The 24,388-nt window shown below is 49.0% G+C and overlaps 1 protein-coding gene across 3 annotated transcripts in view; it reads right to left on the reverse strand.

Annotated features, from left to right (window-relative positions):
- Positions 1–213: 213 nt before the first annotated feature.
- The window catches only part of raph1b (Ras association (RalGDS/AF-6) and pleckstrin homology domains 1b), a 39,075-nt gene continuing 14,900 nt past the window's right edge, over positions 214–24,388 (reverse strand). The window contains exons 3-18 of one of the 3 annotated variants that reach the window (XM_034677967.1): positions 15,845–15,967; positions 15,498–15,603; positions 15,026–15,211; positions 14,467–14,897; positions 13,871–13,957; positions 13,278–13,352; positions 10,267–10,344; positions 8,394–8,553; positions 8,063–8,184; positions 7,651–7,716; positions 7,435–7,578; positions 6,604–6,714; positions 6,263–6,361; positions 6,057–6,177; positions 5,617–5,753; positions 214–5,530 (exon numbers count right to left, since the gene is read on the reverse strand). In XM_034677967.1, coding sequence (XP_034533858.1) covers positions 2,927–5,530; positions 5,617–5,753; positions 6,057–6,177; positions 6,263–6,361; positions 6,604–6,714; positions 7,435–7,578; positions 7,651–7,716; positions 8,063–8,184; positions 8,394–8,553; positions 10,267–10,344; positions 13,278–13,352; positions 13,871–13,957; positions 14,467–14,897; positions 15,026–15,211; positions 15,498–15,603; positions 15,845–15,967 — 4,650 coding nt within the window. In that variant the 3' untranslated portion in view covers positions 214–2,926. The remainder of the gene's footprint in view (positions 5,531–5,616; positions 5,754–6,056; positions 6,178–6,262; positions 6,362–6,603; positions 6,715–7,434; positions 7,579–7,650; positions 7,717–8,062; positions 8,185–8,393; positions 8,554–10,266; positions 10,345–13,277; positions 13,353–13,870; positions 13,958–14,466; positions 14,898–15,025; positions 15,212–15,497; positions 15,604–15,844; positions 15,968–24,388) is intronic. The other 2 variants (XM_034677969.1, XM_034677970.1) reach the window with 2 other exon arrangements.

The raw sequence follows: 24,388 nt of genomic DNA on the forward strand, positions 1-24,388 counted from the left end.
ATCTTCCAGCTCCATCCAGACTGCTCTCTCTCTCTATCCACATTCAAAAGATCCTGTTTGGTTATAAAGGACCCAAATATTAATATAAGTAGTAGAGGATTCAGCCACTAGAGGGCACATGAACATCACAGATACAATGAATATGTGTGTTTACTAACCTGTCATGCTGCACCACACCTGAGCAATCTGAACAAATGAGGACTCTGAGACGGGTTGGCATCTGGTTTGAACATTTATATTGTGATTTTCAGTCTAAATGCAAGAGGAACACATTTACTCTTTATCTGCAACCGCTTTTTCGTCACTTCACTTGGCCCCACGTGTTCACGTCAGCACATCAATAACTTACATACTGTACTGTAGCAAACATCCTGCAGAAGACAATGATATTCAGTTAGAGGAAATGGTACGCCGCCGCCTGCCCTTCAGTGGCTGCAGCAGAACGAAAGAGAAGCATGTTAAATAGGGGTTTAAACGGGAAAGAGCATCCTGATGCTTGTAAGTGATTTACAGAGCACACATTTCTGCACAGAAGCCAATTTAAATCCAGTTTAAAGTGTCAGATATGAATGATATGTCGTCCTGATACACGTTGAGCACCCTTCAAATGGAGGAATCGCTGCAAGAAATCAAATCATAATCTAGAAGTGGAGCAGTAATGGCACCATGTAGAAACAAAGATGACAGACACAGCAACATTCAGTCTAATGCCACTTCTGTTACATGGTTTACTTCTCTGTACATCACCCGGACTAATGCATGTTTTTCAATCTGTGTGGATGAGTTCACTTCCCAGATCCGATCTGTACATTCTTCGACTTCCTGAAATGTGACACCATGTGACTTCAGAAGGCGGCGGAGGGGGGGGACCAACGGTAAACGGAGGGAGTAGCAGCTGCAACTGTACAGATACAAACTGAAGGGATAAGGTCCAAAATCGAGCCACACGCATGGGGGTCTCACACAGTCCACAGAGATGCACCACCAACCACCGCAGCAGGCCTTCCCCATTTCTCCTTGACAGAAGTCTGATAAATAAAAAAACATCCTCCAGAAGCACAGTCCAGATCCGCTCGGACCTCTGTGCAAGACTTTGGGAATAAGGCGTCCTTCTTATTTGCATTTGCAAAGTTTATGAAACAGTCTAGAAATGAGAACAGAGTCAAAAGTTTAACAGAGTTTGAGTTGTTTTTTTTTTTTTTAAGAGCCCGACCGATTTCAGACCGATATAAGACCGACATCAGACCGATATCAGACCGATATAAGACTGATACAGATGTTAGAGAGGAGAGTCCGTCTGTTACCAATACTGCAGCCGATATTTCATTTCTAGAGCTGGAATGACACTGAGGGATTTTTCACTCCTATAATTATGGCAAAAAAAAAAGCAACATGAATCAAAGAAATATCGACCAATTCTTTGGATAATGACGCAATAATTGCTGATATGAAAATGTAGGGGCCTAGAGTCGATATAAGAAGACGAAATAGACCTATTTAATACAGCTACGTGATTTAACATTAACGATACTGACTTGTTACATCAATCCATACTGATATTTGATATTAGGGATGATACCAGAGCTCTAAACTTCGATATGATCCTGATCGATATGAAAATCAAATGATAGGCTTTCTTATTATCGTCACAAACATTGCTAGCTCAGAAAAAGACTTGCGTTTAAAAACCACGACTTATTTTCTGTTTCATGGCTTTGTTTTCATTCGCAGCGCCCGATCACTTATCTGCCCTTTTCATAAACTTCGGTACTGGGACACTGGTGGCCTAGCGGTCTAAGCGCCCCACATATCAAGGCTATAGTCCTCATTGCAGAGGTCGCTGGTTCGACTCCAGGCCGGTTGACCATTTGCTGCCCCTCTCTCTACTCCCCACATTTCCTGTCTCTTCAGCTGTCCTGTCAATAAAGGCGAAAAAATCCCCAAAATATAACTTAAATATAAACTTCGGTACATTACGATCTTATCATCATGTAGAAATATCGTAGGTAGTATCATTCGGAAGCAGGTAGCATCGCCGAGTAATGACGTATTAAAGGCTTTTTAAGTGTCACTAAACTCCAGAGCAGACAGTGCTGTGAGTACTCTAAAATATGAAGTTAGAGCGCCCTCTGCTGGACAAACTGCAGGATGACGCTCATTTAAAATCATTATTTTCTGCATAGCATGTTCTGTAGTTTGGAGATGATCTCTGATAGGCCGGACTCGGACATCAGCCGGGCTCTAGTATTTTCAGTCGTCTTTCCTTCATGTCTGTAATTCATCATTCCCAAATGTGCCTTCCCGAATACATTCCACTGTGCCTGAATGTTTTTGTTCCTCTCTTGACTTTTAAAATACAAACTCATAAAAAATCCTTCCATTTAGCAATCATTAAATAATTTCATATAAAAACAAACCGATCTGCGCTCCACGACGGCCTTCCTTCACGCTTCCCCACACCTTGTAGTCATACATGCATGCACACAATGCATGTATGTATCTTCAGTCTCGGTGTCTCTCTCTCTCTCCCTCTCTCTCTCATGCACACACACCAGAACAGCAGATTGTTGTCACAGCCTGTTCCCACATGAGCTCCATGCAGTACCAAAGCAGAAAGATCCTCATGTCGGTTTTTGATCCTGTACGTGGCACAAACTTATGGCAGAGAAGCAGATACATGGTTCAGCTCAGACCTGGATCCAGTAATATTTGCAGGATTCTTATTATTACTTGACTCTGCTTGGTGAGCCGGATTAATGGGGTTCATTGAAACCGCACTGATCCGGCACACCAAGCTTTAAAGATGCAATACTCAGCAAACACTAACTGATCAGGGTCTGGTTTGGGTTTTCATATGTACACAGTCATCGTATGAATATTCACTCCCATATATTCTTCATTGTCTTTCTCATGTCCTGATCTGAACTCAACACTCTCCAGTGAGTTTCGTGGCGTCCCCCCGTTTGGGTGGTGCAGGCGGGGGTCCTCGTCGCAGCGTTGCATAGCCTGAGATGTTTCCGGACATGTAGCCGCCGTTCCCTCCGTTGCTTTGGTTCTCTTGGTCCAGGAGCAGCTCGGGTGGAGGCGGAGGCAGCGCCATGTCGTCCATCGTTCCCGCAGGTTCCAGCTTGCCCGAGAGGCCGGCTGAGTTCAGGGAACCTTGGCGTCCGACTGATTTCCGCTTCAGAGTCCGGTGCAGATCATCCAGGAAGTTAGGCTGGCCCGAGCTACCCTTTGGAGAGGTGGGCGGAGGGGAAAGTGGAGGGGGGTCTGGCGTGGTGTTGCTACGCCGTGACAGTGTTGGTGGAGCAGTCTTTTTCAGCGAGCTTTTCCCCCATGTTGAGTTGCTTACGAGGGGGACTGGTGGAGGAGGAGGCGGGGCCTGGGGCTGCGGATTGACCACAGCCACCCTCGGCGGCCCTCCACTATGGGCGTCAGAACCAGGAGGTGGAGGAGGGGGGAAGAGGTCAGAGGCGGGGGGCGGAGGAGGGAAGTAGGCGCAATCAGGAGGCGGAGAAGGGAAGTCGCCGCTGGACTGCTTCACCTGGCTCACTTTGGCCTGGAGCGCCGCCGGGAGGTTGGAGAGGTTGAGCTTGCCCGGTTTTGGGGGAGCTGGGGGGCCATTTGAGGGGTCCTTAGAGGGGGATCCGGTGGAGGAGGAGGAGGAGCCTGGGTAGGAAGGAGGAGCGTTACCCTTGGGGGCAAACTTGCTCAGCAAGTTCCTCCTGGACTCCTCATAAGAAGCCGAGGCGTCCAGCTTGATGCTGGAGTTCCTCTGCGGGGCGGGCGGAGCTCTCTTGCCTCCAAAATTTGAGGATCCAGACGGTGACCTCCTCAAAGGAGAGCCCAGGTTTCCAGGAGGGAGGGGGGGGGGTGGAGGAGTTGGTCCTTTGACTGGGGGAGGTGGTGGAGGAGTCGGACCTGTGACAGGGGGAGGAGGTGGTGGTGGTGGAGGAGGAGGAGGAGGAGGAGGAGGAGGTGGAGCAGCAGCAGCAGGGAAGCTGGCGTTATTATCAGCCGGAGGCGGAGGAGGGAACTCTGGAGACTGGAGCTGCTGGCCTCCACCTGGCTGCCATCTTGGTTTGGTCTTGACTGCTGGGGGGGAGAGGGGGGCTTTGGGGCTCTCGCTGTGATTGGCTGCTTGTGATGACGCTCCTGGAAACTGACTCGCCAGCTGCTTCACTAAAGACATCGCAGGCGGGCCTCCGGTCGAGATGGAGGAGGGCTTGGAGAGGCTGTGCTGCTTCGGCAGAGTCGGAGGAGGGTGGCTGGAGGTGTGCCCCGCCTGGAGACTGAACTGCTTCTTGAAAGGAGCAGCTGGAGGAGGAGGTGGGGGCGGTGGTGGGGTTGGACAACCAAGAGTGGCAGGAGGTGGAGCAGGAGGGAACGGGAAGACGGGGGATATGGGTTTGGGGGCAGCATGAGGGATGAAGCCCGGGTTGAAGGTTTTGGGTGGTGCTGGAGGAGGAGGCGGGAAGTGGGCTGCCACTGGGAACTGCTGAGGAGGAGGAGGAGGTGGTGGTGGAGGGGGAGGGGGAGGAGGAGGAGGTGGTGGAGCTGGGGCAGGAGGTGGGGAGTCTTCAAGGCCTCCGTTTGGAGGCAGGAGGTCCCGTGGCGGGCTGGGGAACCGTTCCTTCAGCGCCTGCTTCAGCCCGTTGGGATAAACAGGGTGGCTCATGGGAGCCATCACCGCAGGAGGTGGAGGTGGAGGGGGAGGAAATGCTAATCCATTGGATTGGGAAGCAGGTGGAGGTGCAGGGGGCGGAGGAATGAAGGAAGGGGGGGCAGCAGGGCTTGGAGGACCCATTTTTAAAACAGCCATGGCGGACCCAGGGGTCGGCATGCATGGGGGAGGCGGAGGTGGAGGAGGAGGCGGGACATTAGTCCTTGCAGCGATGTGGTTGACGTTGGGTTTGATGGGTTCCCGTGCTGGAGCAGGAGACGGAGGCAGGACCTGCTGACCCAAAGAGTGGATGTGAGCCGGCAGCCGGTGGTTGTTGGAGGACTGCTGGTTCTGCAGCCGGTTGATGGTGCTGAACTTGTACATGGTCGGAGCTGGGGAGTGGTGGGAAATTGTTTGCATTGGGGGTGGAGGTGGAGGGGGAGGCGGCGGAGGAGGAGGCGGGGGTGGAGTTGCCACTTCTTGTTGCTGCTGCTGCTGCTGAGGGGGAGGCATGTGGATGTAGCTGCTGATGGGGTGCGGCTGTTGTTGTGGAGATGGTGGAGTCTCCGGTGGATGCTGGATCATGGTGGGTGGAGGCGGCTGTGGGGTCTGCTGAGGAGACGGAGGCTGGAGTGGCGAGTGCTGGTGTTGCAGGGATGCGTACGGAGGCGGTTGTAGCGGCTGCTGCTGCTGCTGCTGCTGCTGCTGTTGGGGCTGAGGTGGAGTCTGAGGAGGAGTCTGAGGTGGAGGCTGAGGTTGGGGAGACGGTGTCAGAGTCAGGTGATCCACTGAATGATGGCTGTGATGTCGGTGACCGTGAGAGCCGTGTGGCAGAGTCCCCGACCTGGACGCCTCCATCCGCATTTGCTGAAAGAAAAAACAAGACCAAATGAGCGCTGTGAAGCGACATCATCCATAACAAACACACCTTTTTATCTCTGATCAATCCACACCTTGGTGTTCTCCTCGATCTGAGTCCCTCTCTTCCAGGCCTCTGAGAAGATGGAGCTCACCACGCTCTGAGACCGGCCGTGAGAGGAGCCTGTGTCCACGCCGCTGTCCGAGTGGCCTGAATGGTTGGACTGGGACTCTGAAAGGAGACGCAAAACACAGACAGACTCTTTAAGAGAGGTTTAGATACTGAAGGAAGGAAGTATGAGTCTGTACGCTAACGGCTGCATCAATATTCTTTAAGTACAGGACTGATGTGGCGTTATTTTTTAGATTGAGACGTTTCAAGAGCAACATCATCTAAGGCTGTTGAGGTCTTATATTCTTCGGCTTAGGGTCTGCAGATACCTGAGTGACAAACATCACAGATCTCCAACAACTCATATGTTCATAAAGATAAACAAAGAGGTCATTTCTTGGACTGTCCTGTAGCAAAACTTACCTGGTATGCTTGCAGAGCTGGAGCCAGATCGGATGCTGGAGGTGGACAGAGAGGACCAATCATAGGCCGCCTCCGTCCTCTTCATGGCCTCCTGGTAGTTCATGTACAGCTGCTTCCCGTACTGAGAGAAAACACACATTACATCAAAACTCTCTCTCTCTTAAAGTGTGAGAAAACTGCTGTTAGCTCTTCCATTTCAGACGCACCTTGGCGATGCGGATCCCGTTCACCCATTGGTGCAAGGTCCTGACATCATCACAGCACAGGTATTTGATGTACTGAGACTTCTTCTGGATTTGTGGATGCTGCAGAAGAGAAGAGAAGTTGATGCAAACGCTCAGAAACAACTTGTGGATTAATTACAGGAGCAATAACACTTAAAACGCCGTCTGATTCAATTAAACAGACTCGTTTGGAAGCAGTTTGCAGAGTGTTTAACGGACGTGAATGGCTGCAGGTTTTTCTTTCTAACAATGAAAGAGACAAACATCCACTCTGCAGACTCTTTCCAACTTCCCTGCAGATCCAGGAGGAAGTCTTTCTTTACCTTGAGGGCCAGGCAGTAGTCGGTTGGAGCCTTGTATTTGCTGCGGTAGTCCTGTCCGTAATACACGTTGACGTGGTCCAGCTGCAGGAAGCAGACCAGATCTCTGGACGCCTGCAGAGAGGGACACAGATGAAACACTCACCTGATACTTTCGGTGAAGTTTGAACCGACTCGACACAGACACACTGGCATATTCATGGACGAGTATTTTTGGGACACACACTGTTTCTCTGCTGGAGTGATGTTCCCCTTAAAGGGCTTTAAATAATTATGCTAAGAGGATCCGGCTGCCACTGCGGTGGATGTTGTGTGCATGTTTGGGAGAGTAGTAACACAGATTTTAATTAAGCGTACAATGCTTTATTCAGCGCCTAGGTTTGAGCTCACTCAGAGCTGCAGGATTTAACGGGGGAATGTACCTGAGCTCATTTTTTTGGGACCTGACTAACAGGTGGGGATAACTGGAGATGGGCAAACATGCATCATCAAATTGCATGCATAAGAAGGGCTTCTTTCTGCATGTTGTGAGTCAAACTATGCAACAGATTCCTGCAGGAGTTTGGATTTTTGATGTAGTTGTGATGCTTTTTAGGAACTGAAATCAAGTTTTGCATCGATTGCAGAAATAATCCTGCTCCTGAAGTAAGTAAGACTCATCAATAAGAGACGCTCACTTGCAAAACAAGTACTGAGCATGTGCAGAAAGATGATTCTGCTGCTGACGCTGCAGAAACTTTGGAGCATGATCCTTCTAAACCTGGAGCACATGTGCGTAATGAAACCTCCTCCGGCTCTCGCGTCTGTCCTGCATCTTAACTCCGTCTCACTGACCTTGGCTTTGCCTTTGGGGACGTAATAGATCCCAGAAGCTCTGAGGAGGAAGTAACGCTTCTTCCAGGACTTCTTCCCGTCTTCCTTCAGCCAGAGGATGCCTTCGATCTCTGGCACCGACACCGAGCCGCCGCAGAAACACTCCTAATGGACACAGGTGTGTCAGTTTGTTTGTTTTTTGAGAGAAGAGAAATGGGAAGTTTGTATTTTTCTCACCTCTAATAAGGCTTCTTTGTTCCTGTCAGCCATCTCAGACGTCTCCTTCCGCCCCAACAAATAGTTCTGCAGATGATCGAGAGGATTAGTGGAGTGAATGGAGGACAGGGAGGAGGAGGGAGGGGGAAGTCAGCGGCTCACCTCTTCTTATGTGAAATAAATTATTCACCTTTTACTCGCTTTGGAGCTTTGACCTACTTCCAACTCTCCTCCACAAACACACTCCCTTGTTCGCTCTCTGGGCTGAGCATGCATAAACAATGTGTGTGTGTGTGTGTGTGTGTGTGTGTGTGTGTGTGTGTGTATTCCATATGCTTCCAGCTTTTACACACTGAATGCACAGCGGCTACGTGAGAAGCGATCTATCCCTGATCTGGTGTGGGTGTTAGTGGAGAGCGTAACGGGCAGTCACCTGAGGGTTCTTGAAGAGAGCGTACTTCTCGATGCGTTCGATGAACATCAGCTTGTTGTGGCTGTCCCGGGTCCAGTTTAAAAGGTTTTCCACCAGGTTCTCGTGATCCTCGAAGATACGCTCTGAGAAAGAGAGAGAAGAACATAAGATGCAGGATGTGCACTTTTTGTGGCTGATTTGCAAATGTGCAACCTCCCTCCAGGGGGTTTCTGTTTTTCGGGTGGCACCTTCAACTGTGAGACTCAAGTCTGGTTTGCCACATGCATCCCTTTAAGGCCCGAAGTCCACATGCTAACAGTGCAGACTGAAGCTTCAGTGGATCCTCTCTTACCCATCTGCAGCTCGTTGATGGTTTCCACCAGAGACCAGTCGGGGCTGTAGCCGCAATGAGACTTGTCCAGCAGGCTGTCCAGCACCTGTCTGACTGTCTGCCGCTCGTCCACCATCATGGTCTTGGAGCTCTCATCTGACATGTGGACCCGGATCACCAGCTGAGGAAGAGGAGGAAGGGAGAGTGGATGTTAAAGATGTGTTTGTTGTTCAGCTTGATGATTACAGCGAAGACAAAAGAGAAACGATGATGGTTGCCATATTGGAATAGCTGACTCGAGTTGAGGTTGCACCCACCTGTCAGTCAAATAAGCCCCGCCCCTTATTCTGCCAGATTATGCTTAACTCTGAGCCTCCAAATAATCAAAACAGATCAATTAGTTAAACATTTGAACCCCCATGATCTGACTTTTAACATGAGCTCTTTCTTGTCTTTGATGACTGCCTCTAGTGGACACTTTGGGAATTGCAGGTTAATTTTTCAACACTGGAGACATCCATGTCCTCATCTTTGTTTTAGTTGACTTCCTAACAATCCTGCTTATTTATATACTGTAGAGTGCTTTTAATGCCTTTATTGATGCAACAGGAGAGAGGATTGAGAATGCCGCCTGCTTTGAGGACTCTAACCTCTTCAATCAATTTAAGCACTGAGCTAAATTGGCAACCTAAGTCAACTTTAATGCCCTTAGTATGACCTTTAATAACCTTCTGCATCAAAGCTGCATGAAGCTTTTATTGCATCACGTTGAAACACTGACAGATGGTTGAGTAATTCCTGAAAAGCCTCAGATTTCTAGTTTCTTGTGATGAAATGTTCCTCCATGTTTCTGCAGCTCCTCTTAAAGTAGGTCAAAGATCGCGGTCGTGGATAAACAGCTTTCTTACTGGGAGCAGGGAAATCTGATCGTGAGGGAGGGCTTGCTCCAAATACTTCCAAACTATTCAAGGGGGTCACCGCGGTCGCAACTTCACAAACATACAGTAAACGATAAAATCCCATAATCTGTCCAAGGTTGCCTCCACAGGCAGTAAAAAGGCCCCTGTAACCAGTCAGCTTAATCTAATCTGGAGACAAACACACGTGCCAAATCCAGCCTCCCTCAATCGCAGTCTACTTCCTGGTGTGAGATCTAGTAAAGCCCTGACCTCCTGTCTGTCCCCCTCCCACAAAGACCCTGATGTCCAGTACTTCTTGGATGTATCTTGCGTGCAGCTGATTGAGCCGTTGGCCTCAACCGAGAAGTGGAGCCTGACCTATATTCCTCGCCCTTTAAACCCAGAGTTTGGCAGAAACATGCAAGTTGTGGAGAGAGGATAACGTAGTAAATGTGCTCGCAGCGTGGACTCCTGATGAATGATTTAGTACGTGACAGCCTCTTCAAGCACTGGTTCTTCTTCCTCGTATGTGTCAGCTGTCACAGCCCTCTTTATCTTGTCATACAAACACACAACTGGGTCTCATCTCTTGGTTGCGTAAAAAGGAGCTCATTCTGCTGCCCTCAGTCAGAGAGGAGCTCATTCAGAGGCGGGAAAAATGGCCCGTCTGTGGAGTCCTAGAACAAGCTCTGAATGGAACCAGTCGCCCCGTTGAATTCCCACTGGTTTGTTTTGTGTGGTAAATAAATGTGTTGTATGGGATTGTCTGCATTGTGTTGCAGCGTGAAGCGTCTTTCTGATTCCTTGCTACCCTCCCCGCACATAATCAAACACTGCAATGACCTATTTTCTCTGCGCTCCACTGCCTCGCCGTGAATGAAGTTCACAAAGGAAATGCAGCGTGTGGCGAACATGACGAGACGGCTATTACCGGCACGAGTCGGAAATGTGTTTTAATAAAAGAAGCAGGAAGTGTGCGAGTGTGCATGTCCTACCTTTTTGACCTGGGCCTCCTTGATTTTCTCCAAAGCGACTCGGATCTTCTCCGCCTTCAGTTTGGCGGCTTGCTCCTCCTGGATGGACAAACAGGAGGTTAAAACATTGACACAAACAGAGAAGCAGTGATGTCTGATTTCACAGCCTTGCCTCATCCTCTCTCTGCATGTCTTTCATTATTCTCTGGCAGGAATAAGACATCATGCACACTCGGCTTCATTAAATAGTAAGCAGCCTTCCAAACCGTTTAAACCCACAAGCCCCGGGCGTGATGGCGCATGTTGTCATGTGCAAATCCAAATTCTTCCTCCAGATTCTGACGCTCTCTTACCTGCCCTCGCCAACAAGACGCCATCACCTCCATGCTGCACGTCGTGGAGCTTCCAGGTGTGCAGCCGGGTGTGTTTTTAAGAGAGATTGTCTGCAGATGTTTGACTCAAACGTGGCTAAAATTGCCGCTTTTGTGACATCGGTCCCTCAAAAATGGCGTCTACGGTTCCATATTGGATTCATATGGAGCTGCAGCCTTTGATCTCGCTGCACAGCAGAGAGGGGGAGACAATAGTAGAAGATCCCCGAAGGTCGAGAGGCTCCGGATGAGTTAAGATGCCCTCCACTCACTGATCTCCAGCAGGGATCATGTTTAGACTTCAAGGGGAGAGAAATCCAGATTCGTCCATGATTTTTTAAAAAAGGGGGTTTTGTTCTTAAATGAAAAAAAAGGAGAAGTTGCCTTCTTGCTTTCTTTCAAATGAAGCCACAGGCGCAAGAAAAGTTAGTCCTCAGTGATCCTCAGTGACTGAAACGCACCGGTGCATCCTCGTCTGCAGACATCAGATGACTCTGTGAGTGACACGCAGACATGTGCGCCCGATACGAGCATAACTTGACTTAAAAAAAGCCAAGTGAGACAGTCAGGAGGATGATGCCCCTCCCCCCTTTCTCCCCCTCTCTTCCTGCTTCCTCTCTCTCTCCTCCTCCTCTCTCTGTATATATCTGATGCAGAGGTTTGGGAGCATGCCCAATCGATGGAGCATAATCCCCACAAAAATCGGAGCACCAGCGAGCCCCGACTGCAAGACCTCGGAGCCAATGAGGACGAGGAGGGGGGAAGAACCGTGACCAGCACCGCCCCATGGCTAAACTACAGTGACAAGGACGGAGAGTGGATGAATGAGGAGCGGGAGTGCTGAATATTTGAAGTACACAGACGGGGTGAGGGGGTATTAAAAGTGCTCCCCAAGCCTCTTATCGCAAGACTCAAGAACCCCCCTCCTTGACCCAGACTACCTCTTCCACATGACCGACTTCAGGGCACATGCACATTAATGCGAACACTCTGTTTGGCCAACACATAGCGGCAGGCTTTTAGTCTGACGAGTGTGAGTGTGAGGGGAGCGGAGGTCACGGGTGGGTTTGTGCAGATTACAGCCGGAGAGTCGATCTGAGTCACGCTGCAGGCTTTACCCCCTTAATTGTGAGCGTAACCCGGTCCACATCTCCCTTTATTTCCTCCCTGCATGCTCCTCTTATTACACATTCTTCCATCAAATCTAAAAAAGACTCTCCTTCTGAGAAGAAAAAAAGAGAAAACCCTGGCACCCGCTTGCTTTGATGTCTCTCCACTCCTCGCTTGTTCCCAAACATCTCGCGCTCATTCAGGATTCTGATTTGCAGAGAGGCAAGGAGTGTAACACTGACACATAAACTCCCTCACAGCCTGTACGCCACGGGCAAGCTCTCCTCTGCTTCTTCTTCAAAAACGGCAGTCGAAAGGTCTCTCCATCGAGGAGAGACTGAGAGCTGATGTGGAAACAGAGCGCCTCAAAAACACTGAGTTAATCCAAGTGTTGTGTAACAGAGAGAAAAAAAAGCAGGTAGCTGCTCCTCCAGGATTCTGGCTGCTTATTTAAAGGATTTAACACCCCCACTGTTGGCAGCCATTTTATTCCAAAAACACAGAGTTGTGGAAGTACATCTGTGATTTAATCCTGAGTGCAAAGATGCATCATTCATCAGAACTTTCCTGAGCAATGCATCACCCGTATTCATCATCGCAAACAACCTCACCCTTCTGAATCCCTGCTTTAGCGCCGTGCATCTTGAAGTGACGGCAGGATAAATCAAAATCGACAGGGGCCCTTATCTGCACACATCCGACGTGTGTTGATTGTTTCTGCAGGCTTCATTTAGGGACGTGTTTCATGCATTTACTCACAGGGCGTGTGCATCAATGAAACAGTTAAATGCACCACCACCTGGTGCACGCATCCCTGGCGCTAACTTTCTCTCACATGTGTTTCTGTTTCATGTTGTGGTGCAAAAGCGTTCTCAGTACTCAGGTGATTCAGTTGCAGCTTTCTTGGCAATGCATCAACCGTTATTCAGTCCAGCTCCCGGGTCGTAAAGAACTTCTGTCCTGCAGACGCCCACCTCTCTGAATCCCTGATTTGGTACCCTGTGACTTGCAGGATAAATACCAAACGATGGGGGCCTTAATCTGAGCGCAAAACCTGCAACTGAATCTTATGATTGCTGCCAAACTGAGTGCTGGGAAAGCTTTTTTCACCAAGACATGATGCAGCATTATGTGAGAAAAATTTGTGCACCAGGTGTTGGTGCATTTACCTGTTTCGTTCATGCACACTATGACATGTGAGTAAATGCATGAAACTCGTCCCTAAATGGAGCTTAACAAACGTCGAAGCATGATACAAATAAACACACGACTCTGCCCTTCCTTTCTTTCTAAAGACAGAGTAAATCAGAAGAAAGCAGAGGATGATGAATGAAAATAAAGTCCCATAAAGAGAAAACCATCAGCCAGTGAGAGACGTCTGTTTCAGCAAACACACAATCAGCAGTGTGTGCATGTAGGAAACTTGAATACACGTGAAGTAGTCATGACATGCAAAGCAGCAGAGAGAAGCAGCGTGCACACACACACACACACACACACGTGCACACACACACACACACACGAGAGAGAAAGAGTGTATGAGGAGGTCACCTTGGTCAGGAGGTGAGAAGGCTTTCCAGCTATGCTTTTCAGAATGAGCGAGGTTTCTCGGTCCAGATACGAGTGCTTTGTCGGGTGAGGAGAGAGCAAAAAAGGAGAGCAGAGGAAGAGACAAAAGAGAGAAGAGTCAGTGCCAGATGATTCTCAGAGGCGCATTAATCGCAGGTGTTGTGATTGTTTTTTATTGGTGTGTGTGTGTGTGAATGGAGAAGCGTGGAAGCAGGAGAAGAATGGTTGACATTAGCTGTGGGGAGAGAAGCAATGATTGTTGAGGAGTGCTGCAGAGATTAAAAAACAGTGTGTGCATGGTAAAAAATACGACCTACAGCTACTTCACAATCAGACACACACCTTTCTTTCACTCCACACACACTTTACTGCTTAAGATTAAACGTGCATGAGGTCAAACGTCAACCAAAGACAGTTTAAGACACATTTGTTCTGTGAATGCAAACTGTAATCATGTGATTTAACTACAAATGATGTAAAGAAATGAAAGTGCATTGTGTACACTTAACCGTGCTCTGAGTGGGTTATTATATGCACGCACATATACAAGCTCACACACACACACATGCACTTACAGTGGCCCGATCCACTTCACCCTCGCGTGAGGCGAAGTCAAGCTGCCGCCTGGCCGGCTTACCGTTGGCCCGTCGCAGTGTGACATGCTGGGAGGTGCAGGCACAGAGGGGAGCGTGGACGGGGACCACAGGTTATAGGAAAGGATGCAAACACAGATAACTTGATGACATGCAGGGGACAGGGGACATGCAAGACATTGTGTTGTGACTCTTCTTAACGTGTTCTCGGAGTGTATTAGCTTTGATTCCTTCTTCTTGAGAATCTTCTGCTTGTGTTAGAGAGCCGACATGCTTTGTGAGTGAACACAGGCACACAGAGATGGAGCATGTTTACATTGTGACCCACATTCGAGAGCGTTAAAGATCACAATGTAAACATGACGTGCAATCCAATGCACAGCACACGGGACGCATTGAGGATTGACTGTAAACACACTTGAGGCGTGCAGCTTTCTTTAAAACAGCATGCAGCGCGGTTAACGTGCAGGATCAGAGTCAGATCCAGGTCAATGACCTCTTTTCACGCACACGTGACCTTCAGCTTGTATATCCTGTGTGTGTGTTTGTGTTTTCCTGTCATGTCATGTCAGTCATACCTCTGTGCTGGTCTGGTTCTGCCCCTGCGTCCCCGGGCTGCTCTGTCCCTCCCCCTCTCCGCCCGCCATCACTTTATCGATGTCCAGCGAGTCCATGCTGGACGCTGAGGCGCACGCCGAGTTCACGCTGGATCGCTGTGACGGAGCCTCCTGCTCGCTGACGGCGCCCACCGAGCCCGTCCTCCTGTGCTGCCCGCCTCCGCCACCGGACGAACCGGACGAGGGTCTCCGCATTGTGGTAGAGGAGAAAGAGGAAGAAGAAGAAGAGGAGGAAGAGGAAGTCTGACGCGCAGCTTCGTCCATGCTGAGGGAGGCCTTCTCCAGCTGGGAGGTGATGTCATCCAGGGAGATGTTGGAGGCGGCGGGTCGGTTGACACTGCCGCCTCGGACTGTGTTAGCTGGTGACGCTCTGGTGCTGCTACTCGCGCTTCCTGTTGGAGGGTTGAAATGTTAAGATGGACCAGAGGAGGAAAAGAAATCAAAAGGATTGTTTCCCTGACTAGTCAAAGCAGAGTATGTTATCAAAACATCCTAAAAGCAGGCCTCTCTGCAGGACTACCTCCACTGCTTCCTCCTCCGCTGGTCCCGGTGTGCTTGGTGCTGGCACTGCGCCCCCCGGGGCCTCGCTGGCTTTTGCTCTGACCGCGAGAGTTGGGTTTGGAGATGGTGCTGAGCTCCTGCTCGATGGAGCACAGATCTGCCATGAGGGCGTCCAGGTCCACCGTGTCACCCTGGTTCAACGCCTCTGCAGGGAGAAGAGAGGAGAGATGAGGACAAAGGGTTTTATTTTATATCATTTTTCAAATAATTACTTTCTATTAATCTATTTCTCACATGCTTTCTATTTATTTGATTCATTTGATTAGAGCGCTCCTTGTAAGAACTAATATAAGTAATGAGGGCTTATACAAAGTCTGCTCATATTGGAGTTAAAGTTTTGATGCATTTATTGCCTGTTAGGATGCTTTTAAGACTCAGTTTAAGTTTCGCTCTCCTGTGAGTGCTCCTGGCTGTGATGCCTGTGGCCTCACCGTTGATGTTGTACATGGAGAAGCGGTAGGAGAAGTTGGCCATGTTGGTCTCCTGCCTGAGCGGAGGTTTCTGCAGAGCTTTCTGCGGCCTGCCGTCATCCAGACTCTGCAGAGCACAAGAAATAAATCAGATGCAAAAAAACACATCAGAGAGAGATACGCACAGGATCCAAGCAACCACGTCTGCCTGCTAGACTCCATCGTCACACACTCACACACACAGTACAAAGTGGTGGTGGGAGGGGAGTTGCTAGGATACAGTATAGGGAGATGGGATTAGGAGTGTTGAGGTTGCTTGTGTAACTGTGCACACACACTCTTTCTCTACGTGTGTGTGTGTTTTCAACCTGTGTGAGTTTGTCCAGCTCTCCCAGCCAGGCTCCAAACATCTTATCCAGGTCCTGGTCCTCCTTATCGCTGTCCTCCTCCTCCGCTCCGTGGTCCAGCTCGTCATCTGATACCTGCTCCATCTTTACACACACACACACACACACACACACACACACACACACACGAGAGAGAGAGAGACAAACAGAGCGTCAGATGGTTCTTCACGTGCACACACACAATCAGATCACACTCCCACAGCAGGGATGATGAAAAAAAAAAAAACCCTTCAGCTCATGCCAACCTCACACGCCTGTTACCATGACAACAGCACACGGACCCCTAGTGGGCGCCGTGTGCATTGAAATCCTCGGAGTGCCCTCTTCTGCTGACACACCCAGCACCTCCAGCATATCAAAAACACACACACACACACACACACACACGGACGCTGACGTGAGATAATCCACAAACTGATCAACAATCTGGGATCAATGAAGCCAAACAAGAGATCAATCAATCATCTCTGAGCATGTGAGCATGGTGGTGTCAGAAGAGAAGAGAGGCTGGTTGTAAGAGCCCAGCTGTGTGCTGTCAAAGGTGAGGACAGGGCGCCCTCTAGTGGCAGCAAAGGGGAGTGGAGGAACTGCAGCTGTGAGGACGAGGGAGTGAGCTCCAGCTGCGACTGACAGAGTGCAAAACACTCCAGGTGTGATGTTTGATAACAGACAGACATGGAGGAGAAGAAAAGAACATTCTGGGATTCTGCAATAACTGATATCTATTACAGTATCATATTTTGTGACTGAAGAACACAAAATGACTCCAAAAGGCTGGAATTGAAATATGACATTGATATTTGGAACCAGCGTGGCAAGCACTACATCACAATCAGTTTGTCCAGCAGAGGGAACCCTGACGCCAAAGTTTACCGTATCTCAGCACTGTCTGCAGCACATGTAGCAGAGCAGTACTGGAACTTGTCAATGTGTATTATTAACTGTCTGAATCTGGTCTTATTCAAGCTTGAAACTTCACTAGGACATCCCTCATATCGCTGAAATCAGCTAAAGGATGAGTTCCACTACCTTGATCGCAAATCTAGGTCAGTGAGAGAGTCAGACTCTTCAGTGAGGAAGAATGCGGATAATCTGTGAACTGAAAGAAACACACTGAATCACAAAGAGCAAACATCATGGTACAGTCCTCCCCCTACAGTCCTCTGATATGTAACAGTCCAGGATAATCCAATTGATGTTTTCACATGGTGTCATTCCTTCCTGTTAACCACGCTGCATGGTGTCAGTCACCAGCGAGGACTGTACCGACCCAGGATTAACCCCTCCGTTCTGACTTGGAGAGCGTTCCTGTGCGTCTAAGCCCCTCGCTCCTACCCGGCATACTTGAGAGCGATGTGAAAGTCATGCTTTATTGTTGGAGGGCGATAAATGCAGGTAGTAAAACAGTGAGGAGGTGAGAAGGCAGTAAAAGCTGCAGACGGCGTTTGGGAAAGCAAACAGGAATATGATCACAGCAGCGTTGAGAATCAGCTGAAGACAAACAGAGCAGCTGAGGGGCGTTTGTTTCCCATCACATTCCTGCTCCTTTAAGTGACTGTACGCACAGATTACACTCCCACAGCCTTCCGATTTGTCTCCGTGTGTTTCTGTGTGTGTGTTATGATGTTGTTGACGGACCGCTTCCTGTTTTGTGTCTGTATCAAACACACAAGCAGCATCGCGCTCTTTGTCATCTCGTCAGGGAAGATGGAGTCTGGAGAATGCAAACCAAAACATCTCAACATGTGTGTTTATTTGTGCGTGGAGGATTGTATCCGTGCGTTCATATACAGCATGTGTGTGTGTGCGTGTGGGAGACGGAACAGGAAATGGCCAGGATGTGCAGAATTCCTCATTCCCCTCATGGCCTGTTTCTCGTCAGGAAACTCCAGCTGTCCTTCGGTTATCTGTGCCACTTATTGGGGACGGGAGGAGGGAGACCTTTCCTCTCCGGCTCTGCATCCTGCAGGGTGACGCAGTGGTTACCAGAGAACGACAGAGTTCAAGATAGCTTCCCATCATGTTCAAGAAACAGAAGCACTTTCCCATCGGGTGCTCAAATGTGGCTGCACATGGGGGCCTTATTTTGCATGCATATCCAGTCAGTGGATGTGCATCTGGAAGATAACAAGCACAGCTTTTCAGAAACTCTCTCTCCATCTTCATACACGCCTTCATCACCTCCAGACTCGACTAATGCAACAGCATCCTTTACGGCCTTCCCTCCACCGACCTCCAAAAACTACAATTTGTCCAGCTGCCCGGTTCCTCACCCACTCCTGCTCCAGAGCCCACATCACACCCATCCTTCAGCGCCTCCACTGGCTCCCCATACAGCACCGAATCCACTTTAAGATCCTGCTTAAGCCCTCAATAACCTTGCCCCTTCATCCTGGCTTAAATGATCACTTTTCAGGCAGCCATATTTGATGCACAATCCATGCAACATCACCTCAGTGCTGCACACAATCAGCACATTTTAATCAAACCTGTCTTTAATAGCACACGCTAAAAGAAAAGGGTCGGTATCTCTGCAGGGAGGCATGACATCATGGCTGTCTGGCGGCAGACAGGAAGAGGAAATGGCGAAAATCAAATGAGCCTCCATTGTGTGTGTGTCTGTGTGTGTGTCGATGCTCTCTCTCTCTCTGGAGGTGCTTCCATGCAAATAAGCCAGAACTGCAGGACACTTTAACAGCTGTGTTTAAACAGCTAGAAGCCTGCAGGTGCTCCAAATACTTAAAGACTCTTGCAGGTAGGCAGCACAGACAGAGGGATCTGCTTTGGTGCATTTTAATGAAGCTGCAAAGAGACAAAGAGGGAACGAGCAGCTGCTGTCGCTCTAATGGAATCAGCCTCAGCTGCAGATGATGGTGCAGGTTTAAGTGAGTTACCACCTGAGGCCCTGCTTTTAAGCTCAAGGAGCATGACCCTGAGACCGAGTCAGTGTGTGTGTGCATGTGCACACACACTACAACCCATCATCACAAACCAAACTTCAGCCGTGGCCTTTCCATCCCCCTCTGATCCTGCACGGTCCCCCCTCCGCTGTCAGAGCATGACCAGCTCCTCATCTGTCTCCCGAGGTCTGAGGGCCAGAGGTTAAAGGTCAAAGGTGCCTCGCAGCAGTGGAGGCCTATGCAAACAAATGCTTGTGTGAGGAATCTCTGAATCTGAGAGAGTGAAGGAAGCATCCGCTGCTGAGGAGGATGAAGAGCGAGAGAAAGGAGGAGGAGGATGTTTCTATCTTTAGAATAAGTCGGATCATATCAGAGAGCGTCAGGAGGATTGGAAACGGAGCGATATGACGACTCGACACCGACAAGAGAACGCTTTATTCTTAACTTTTAACTCGTTGTACTCTCTGAATTGATTTTCCTTGTGTTACTTTCCTCATCTTCTCCTCTAAAAACAAACACAGAGACAGCTGGTGATCAATATTTATAAAAACCTGGATGCACGTTGAAATTGGAGAGCGTGCAGGCTGCAGGAAGCTAAACAACAAGACAGAAAACTCTGCTTTATAGGTCCACCTTCTTGTCACATGTGAGGTCCCACCTCCTGGATGACTGATGCATCCTGGGAGATGTTTTGACACCAACACATGCAGCAGGTGAGATCTCTCTCCACAGTCAGATCTGTCTTAGTTCAGACTGCATGATTGGAAAAGAGTTTGCATTAATCTGAATCTGGTGGATTAAGATGAGATCAGAGTGAGTCCTGTCTGTAAGACGGGACTGGATCTGATCCTGTCTTGATGTTGGGTCTTTGTTAACAATGGAACATAGAGTACGGTCTAGACCTGCTCTGTTTGGATAACATTGTTGGGATTTGGTGCTACATAAACAAAGATTGACAGTACTTTTTTCTCGTCTTTAATAACCTCCTGTGCAGAAACAAGCTGTTAATTGAATCCATCCGGCCTCAGACCACAGACTGTTTGAGCACCTGCCTCGCTCTCAGCTCACATTCAAATGATGAGGCTCTCCGATCATTTGAGTAACAAATAGAAGCCTTTCATATTTCAGTCTCACGGGAAGCAGGGGGGCGGGGATGAGGATGTGACCTTCGCTGTGTCAACACTATTGTGGGCCAGATGCTCCTGCTGCTGCTGCAAAACCATCAGCTCATTGGTTTTCATCATCCTCACCTGACAAAATAAACGCTCCCTGTAGCTTTTTCCTTTCTCTCTTTGCAAGTATTCAAATGTCAGCCTGAATAATAAAAACACTCTGAACGCTTCATATCGTTCAGAAAGTAAGCCAAGACGGAGAAGGAAGCTCGGGAAGGACTTGGAGCGGGATTAGAAAACAGCAAGGCAATCACAGACGCTAATCAAGCTCTCAGGAGACGAGGATGTAGAGCTGCAGAGACAGTTTAGTGGGACACAAACACTCACACTGACTCAAAGAGAGGTACCTGAAACATTTAGCATGCATGTGGCTCTGAGGAGGTGAGGAAGAGCAGGAGCAGGAGTTGTAGTTCCTCCTGACCTCCTTTCCTCCTCTCTCTCCTCGTCCGGTGCGATCTGTGCAGACGCCAGTGAATCACCTCTTACACATACATGTGTCTGATTGTCATCGTGAACCCGACCATAAAGCACGCACAGACAACAATGACTACTGTGGAGATATCATAATGACATCCTGTGTCACAGGCGAAGCCGCTTCAAACCAGCAGCTCCGCCTGTGATCTTTGAGTCAGGAGCGAAGGAGGCGTTTACTGCTGCTCTTAAATCTTTAATGTGAGCGCCTGTGAGATATAAAACAGATTCAGTGTGAGTGTTAATGTGGGAGCATGTAATGACGGTTATTTCCAGCCTCTGTGAGGTTTATTTGCTCATTTCCGCCCCCGTCCCTCCGTTCTTTTCCCGTCTGCCCCGCCTGATTTCCAGGTCCACTCCCTTCACGCCCTTCAGGAGAGTCTGCGTCACTGCATCAGAGTCAGGAGTGGACGCAGGAAACTGGAGGGAAAATAACTCTTTGAACGAACGAGGCAGCAGCGGCTCAAAGTCCGACCGGGCGTGGGCGGCGCCTCAACCTCAGCTGACCTGCAGCGGCTTCTGAAGTCTGACTCCAGAAGTGACATAATGCTCTCCGTGTTTGTGTAATGACGGAGAGGCGGAGGGTGGATGCAGCTTTAAAAAGGTTAAATAAATGAGGGGTTGCTTTCTCATGCTCACTTTGCAAACGTGCAAGACGTGTGCAAAGATAGCACACACACACAAGTTTATCGTCCCTTGCAGGAGGCGGGGTTTAAACCTTTAAATGAAACATAAAAAAAGGAGAGGGGAGAGCTGAAAGAGGAGGGACAAACAGAGAGAGAGTGATGACAGTCAACAGGCTAACAAGGAAGCAAGGAAGTGATGGATAGCTGCAATAATGGAGGGAGGGGGCCGGCTATTAGGTGGTGAATAAAAGCGAGGCCCTGATGGCCAACACAACAGCTACAGTGTCATTACTCAAGTGTGAAGAGCTCACACACACACACACACATGCACACGAGCTCAGTGGAGCACAGCGTGACACAGAGAGCAGAGAGAGGCTTACACAGCCAATTAGGAAGGAGGGGCAGAGAAAGAGAGGGGGGGAGAAAGATGGGGAGGATGTCAGAGGCGGACAGATGGAGAGGGAGCGAAAGGGGGAAGAAGCAGCAGAGAGGAGAAGCTGAGTGTGAAAATGCACGGTCACTGGTGGGCGGAGCGAGCCAAAGACTCAACACACACACACACGATGGTAGAAGCTGACATGCAGCAATCAGAACGTCAGGGTGACTCGGCCCAGAGCCTGATGCTTCCACCTCTTTGCACGCAGGATGTCCATCTGCTTCCTCGTGCAACCACAGAGACGCTTTCCTGATACCTCCAGTGTTCATACACAGGAGAAGACATACGCTTGTACTTGCAATGTAGTGTGAGGAGAGGTTGATGCTGCAGGTGAGGGTGGAGGAGATGCACACACCAGGACCTGTATCAGTGCTCCATTTGAAGACTTGTGAGCTACGTAAAGTTCCCATCTGCGTCAGGATTTTTAAGGATTTCTTGGATGCATGATGGGTCACATGTTGCCTTGAAATCAAGCAATATCTTTGCATAAACATGCACGGTACAAAAAAAGTTATTACTTTAATTCTGCAGCTCACATGTAACGAAAGAAACACTTTCAGGTGATTCATGCTCGTTAAAGCTGAACCTTCAGTCCAAAAGCAGGCGGCGAATAAAGCACAAACAAGTCTGAAACTTTGTGCTCCACTTCTACCGTCTCTTTCTTTCTACCTTCTTCTAGCTGTCATCTCTCTCTCTCTCTCTCCCTCCTACACAAACAAAGCGAGGATGTGTCAGCTTCCCTGCAGGGCATCAGTCCAAATGTGAAATCAATAGTCTTGTCCCTGCCCTCAGGAGATCGGGTTACAACCACATATATACAGGGGCTCAGGTGGTCTGCTGCAGTGGGTTTACACACACACCACACACACACACACACACACACACACACACACACACACACACACACACACACACTGGGCTTTAAACATGATGCAGCACTGCAGCAGCAGACTGCTGAGAAGACGCCAGACATTAAAACCAGGCACCGGTTCAAAAGATGAGGCTCAGTGCTCTGGTTCAGAGAGCTGCAGTGCTGTGAAGTTTTTCACCCAGGATTCACGTAGTCACTCGGTGACGCAACAAGCCCTAATTTGAGTCTGGTCATGTTTAAATGTGTCGATCTAAAATTATAAAAACCTGATGTGTCTTTACTCTGTGTGCCGAAAATCTCAAGACAACCGTTCATGAGGAGGAGTAATGAGGAGGAGGAATAAAACCTGGACCTGTTTGAAGCTCAGGGGTCAGGATGTGGAAGGAGGATGCTCGGTTTTAACACCGGGACCCTGACGGTGACGGACCCCGAGGCGGAGAGGGGGGACGCCTGCTCCTGTTAAACCCAGGAAGTGTGTCAGGGAGGTTTATAACTGTGTCTGTGTGTGTGTGTGTGTGTGTCATGTGCACGAGGGAGGCAACTGGGGTGTGGAGATGCTTACTAAATTTGACACTCAGCTGTCGATCGTGTTCGTCACACACGCGGGGTTAACACGACATCTGTCATTCACGGAGGAGACTGTCCTTGAAGACGTCTGAAGATCTACTTCAGAGACACACACACACACACTGCAACAACCGATATCTTCAGGCAAGTACAAGAAATGCTGAAGTGTGTGTGTTTGAATTCTAAGTGTGATAGGAAGGCAGAGCTGGCACGACAGGAATGCCGGAGGAGGTGGTGTGTGGCAGGAAACAGGCTGGCACATTTTTATGCATCTGTTTGTTGCACACACACACACCCTCGGACAGTTGCTATGAACTGTTTTTAAGGAGCCAATCAGGAGCCAGCTGCAGGGGTCAGGGTTTGAAGGGCTGATGGGAAATGTAGTACGAAACTCGCAGCTGCTTTATGCATTTCCTCTCTGTCTTTATGTGCGGCACGCTGCATACGCCTGGCATGTTACAGGGAGTGTGTTAATCATGCATGCGTGTGTTTGTGTGTGTGTGTGTTGCCCCCGCAGTATGTTGTACCCACTGTGCTTTGTACTCCCAAACAGGTGGCAGATGTAAACCTTCTGTTCAGTGAGACCAGGCAGCGAGAGGATGATGAAAATTTAAATCTGTTGGCAGCGTAATGACTTCATTTATGAGATGAAAACAGAGGACTGGAAGGCTTTGAGAATCTGAGACGAGCTTTAAATTTCATTACAGAGTTGAGAAGTCATGCTAAGTTATCCGTCTCCCTCCGCCTGACCTGGTTAGATAATTAAAGGAGCAGTTCACGTTGAAATGTTTGCCTTAAAATGTGTAGTGTCAGAGTTTGGTGTGCAAAGCTTCAAATTGAATGCTGAAGTCTGAGCAGGGGCGTGTGCAGAGGTTCACCAGGGGTGGCACTGGACCTGATTGGCCAGCCCAAGTGCCATGCCAAAATCCTTATCTATTATTGGTTGTCCTTGTCAAAGTTGTCAGAATGAAGTATTGGCAGGAGTTGGCTTGCAGTTTTTGAAGTCGGCAAAGAGTTAAGCCTGATTTATGCTTCCATTTTGCAGCGGGTCATCCCTATGTTCCCACAGTCCTATGTGATATGAGAGATAAGAGTGATCCATCTGTAGTCCATTGCTACTGGATAATAGGTTGGGTGTAATTGGCTAACAAACTGGGAGAAAGGGGGATAAAAGTACATGCACGCACAGACTTCATGCAACCCCTGCAGAAATCAGACCACCAAAACAAGGGTCTGGACACGCCCATGATCACTTGCAGACCTCCAAGATCTGGATTAAAGACTGATTTATACTCATGCATCGAATACACGCTGCAGCCCTTGAGATACGGTGAGTGTAACTGCACCCTAACACCAACATACAACGGCGTAGAGTCAATGCAGAAGGAAAAAACAACTTTAGGAGGGCTGCTTCTTACTGATTCATCTTTTCTTCTTGAGCAGAGTGTCAATTAACTACCTG

Source organism: Notolabrus celidotus, chromosome 24 (genome assembly GCF_009762535.1).
Source record: "Notolabrus celidotus isolate fNotCel1 chromosome 24, fNotCel1.pri, whole genome shotgun sequence".
NCBI classification, from domain to species: Eukaryota; Metazoa; Chordata; class Actinopteri; order Labriformes; family Labridae; genus Notolabrus; species Notolabrus celidotus.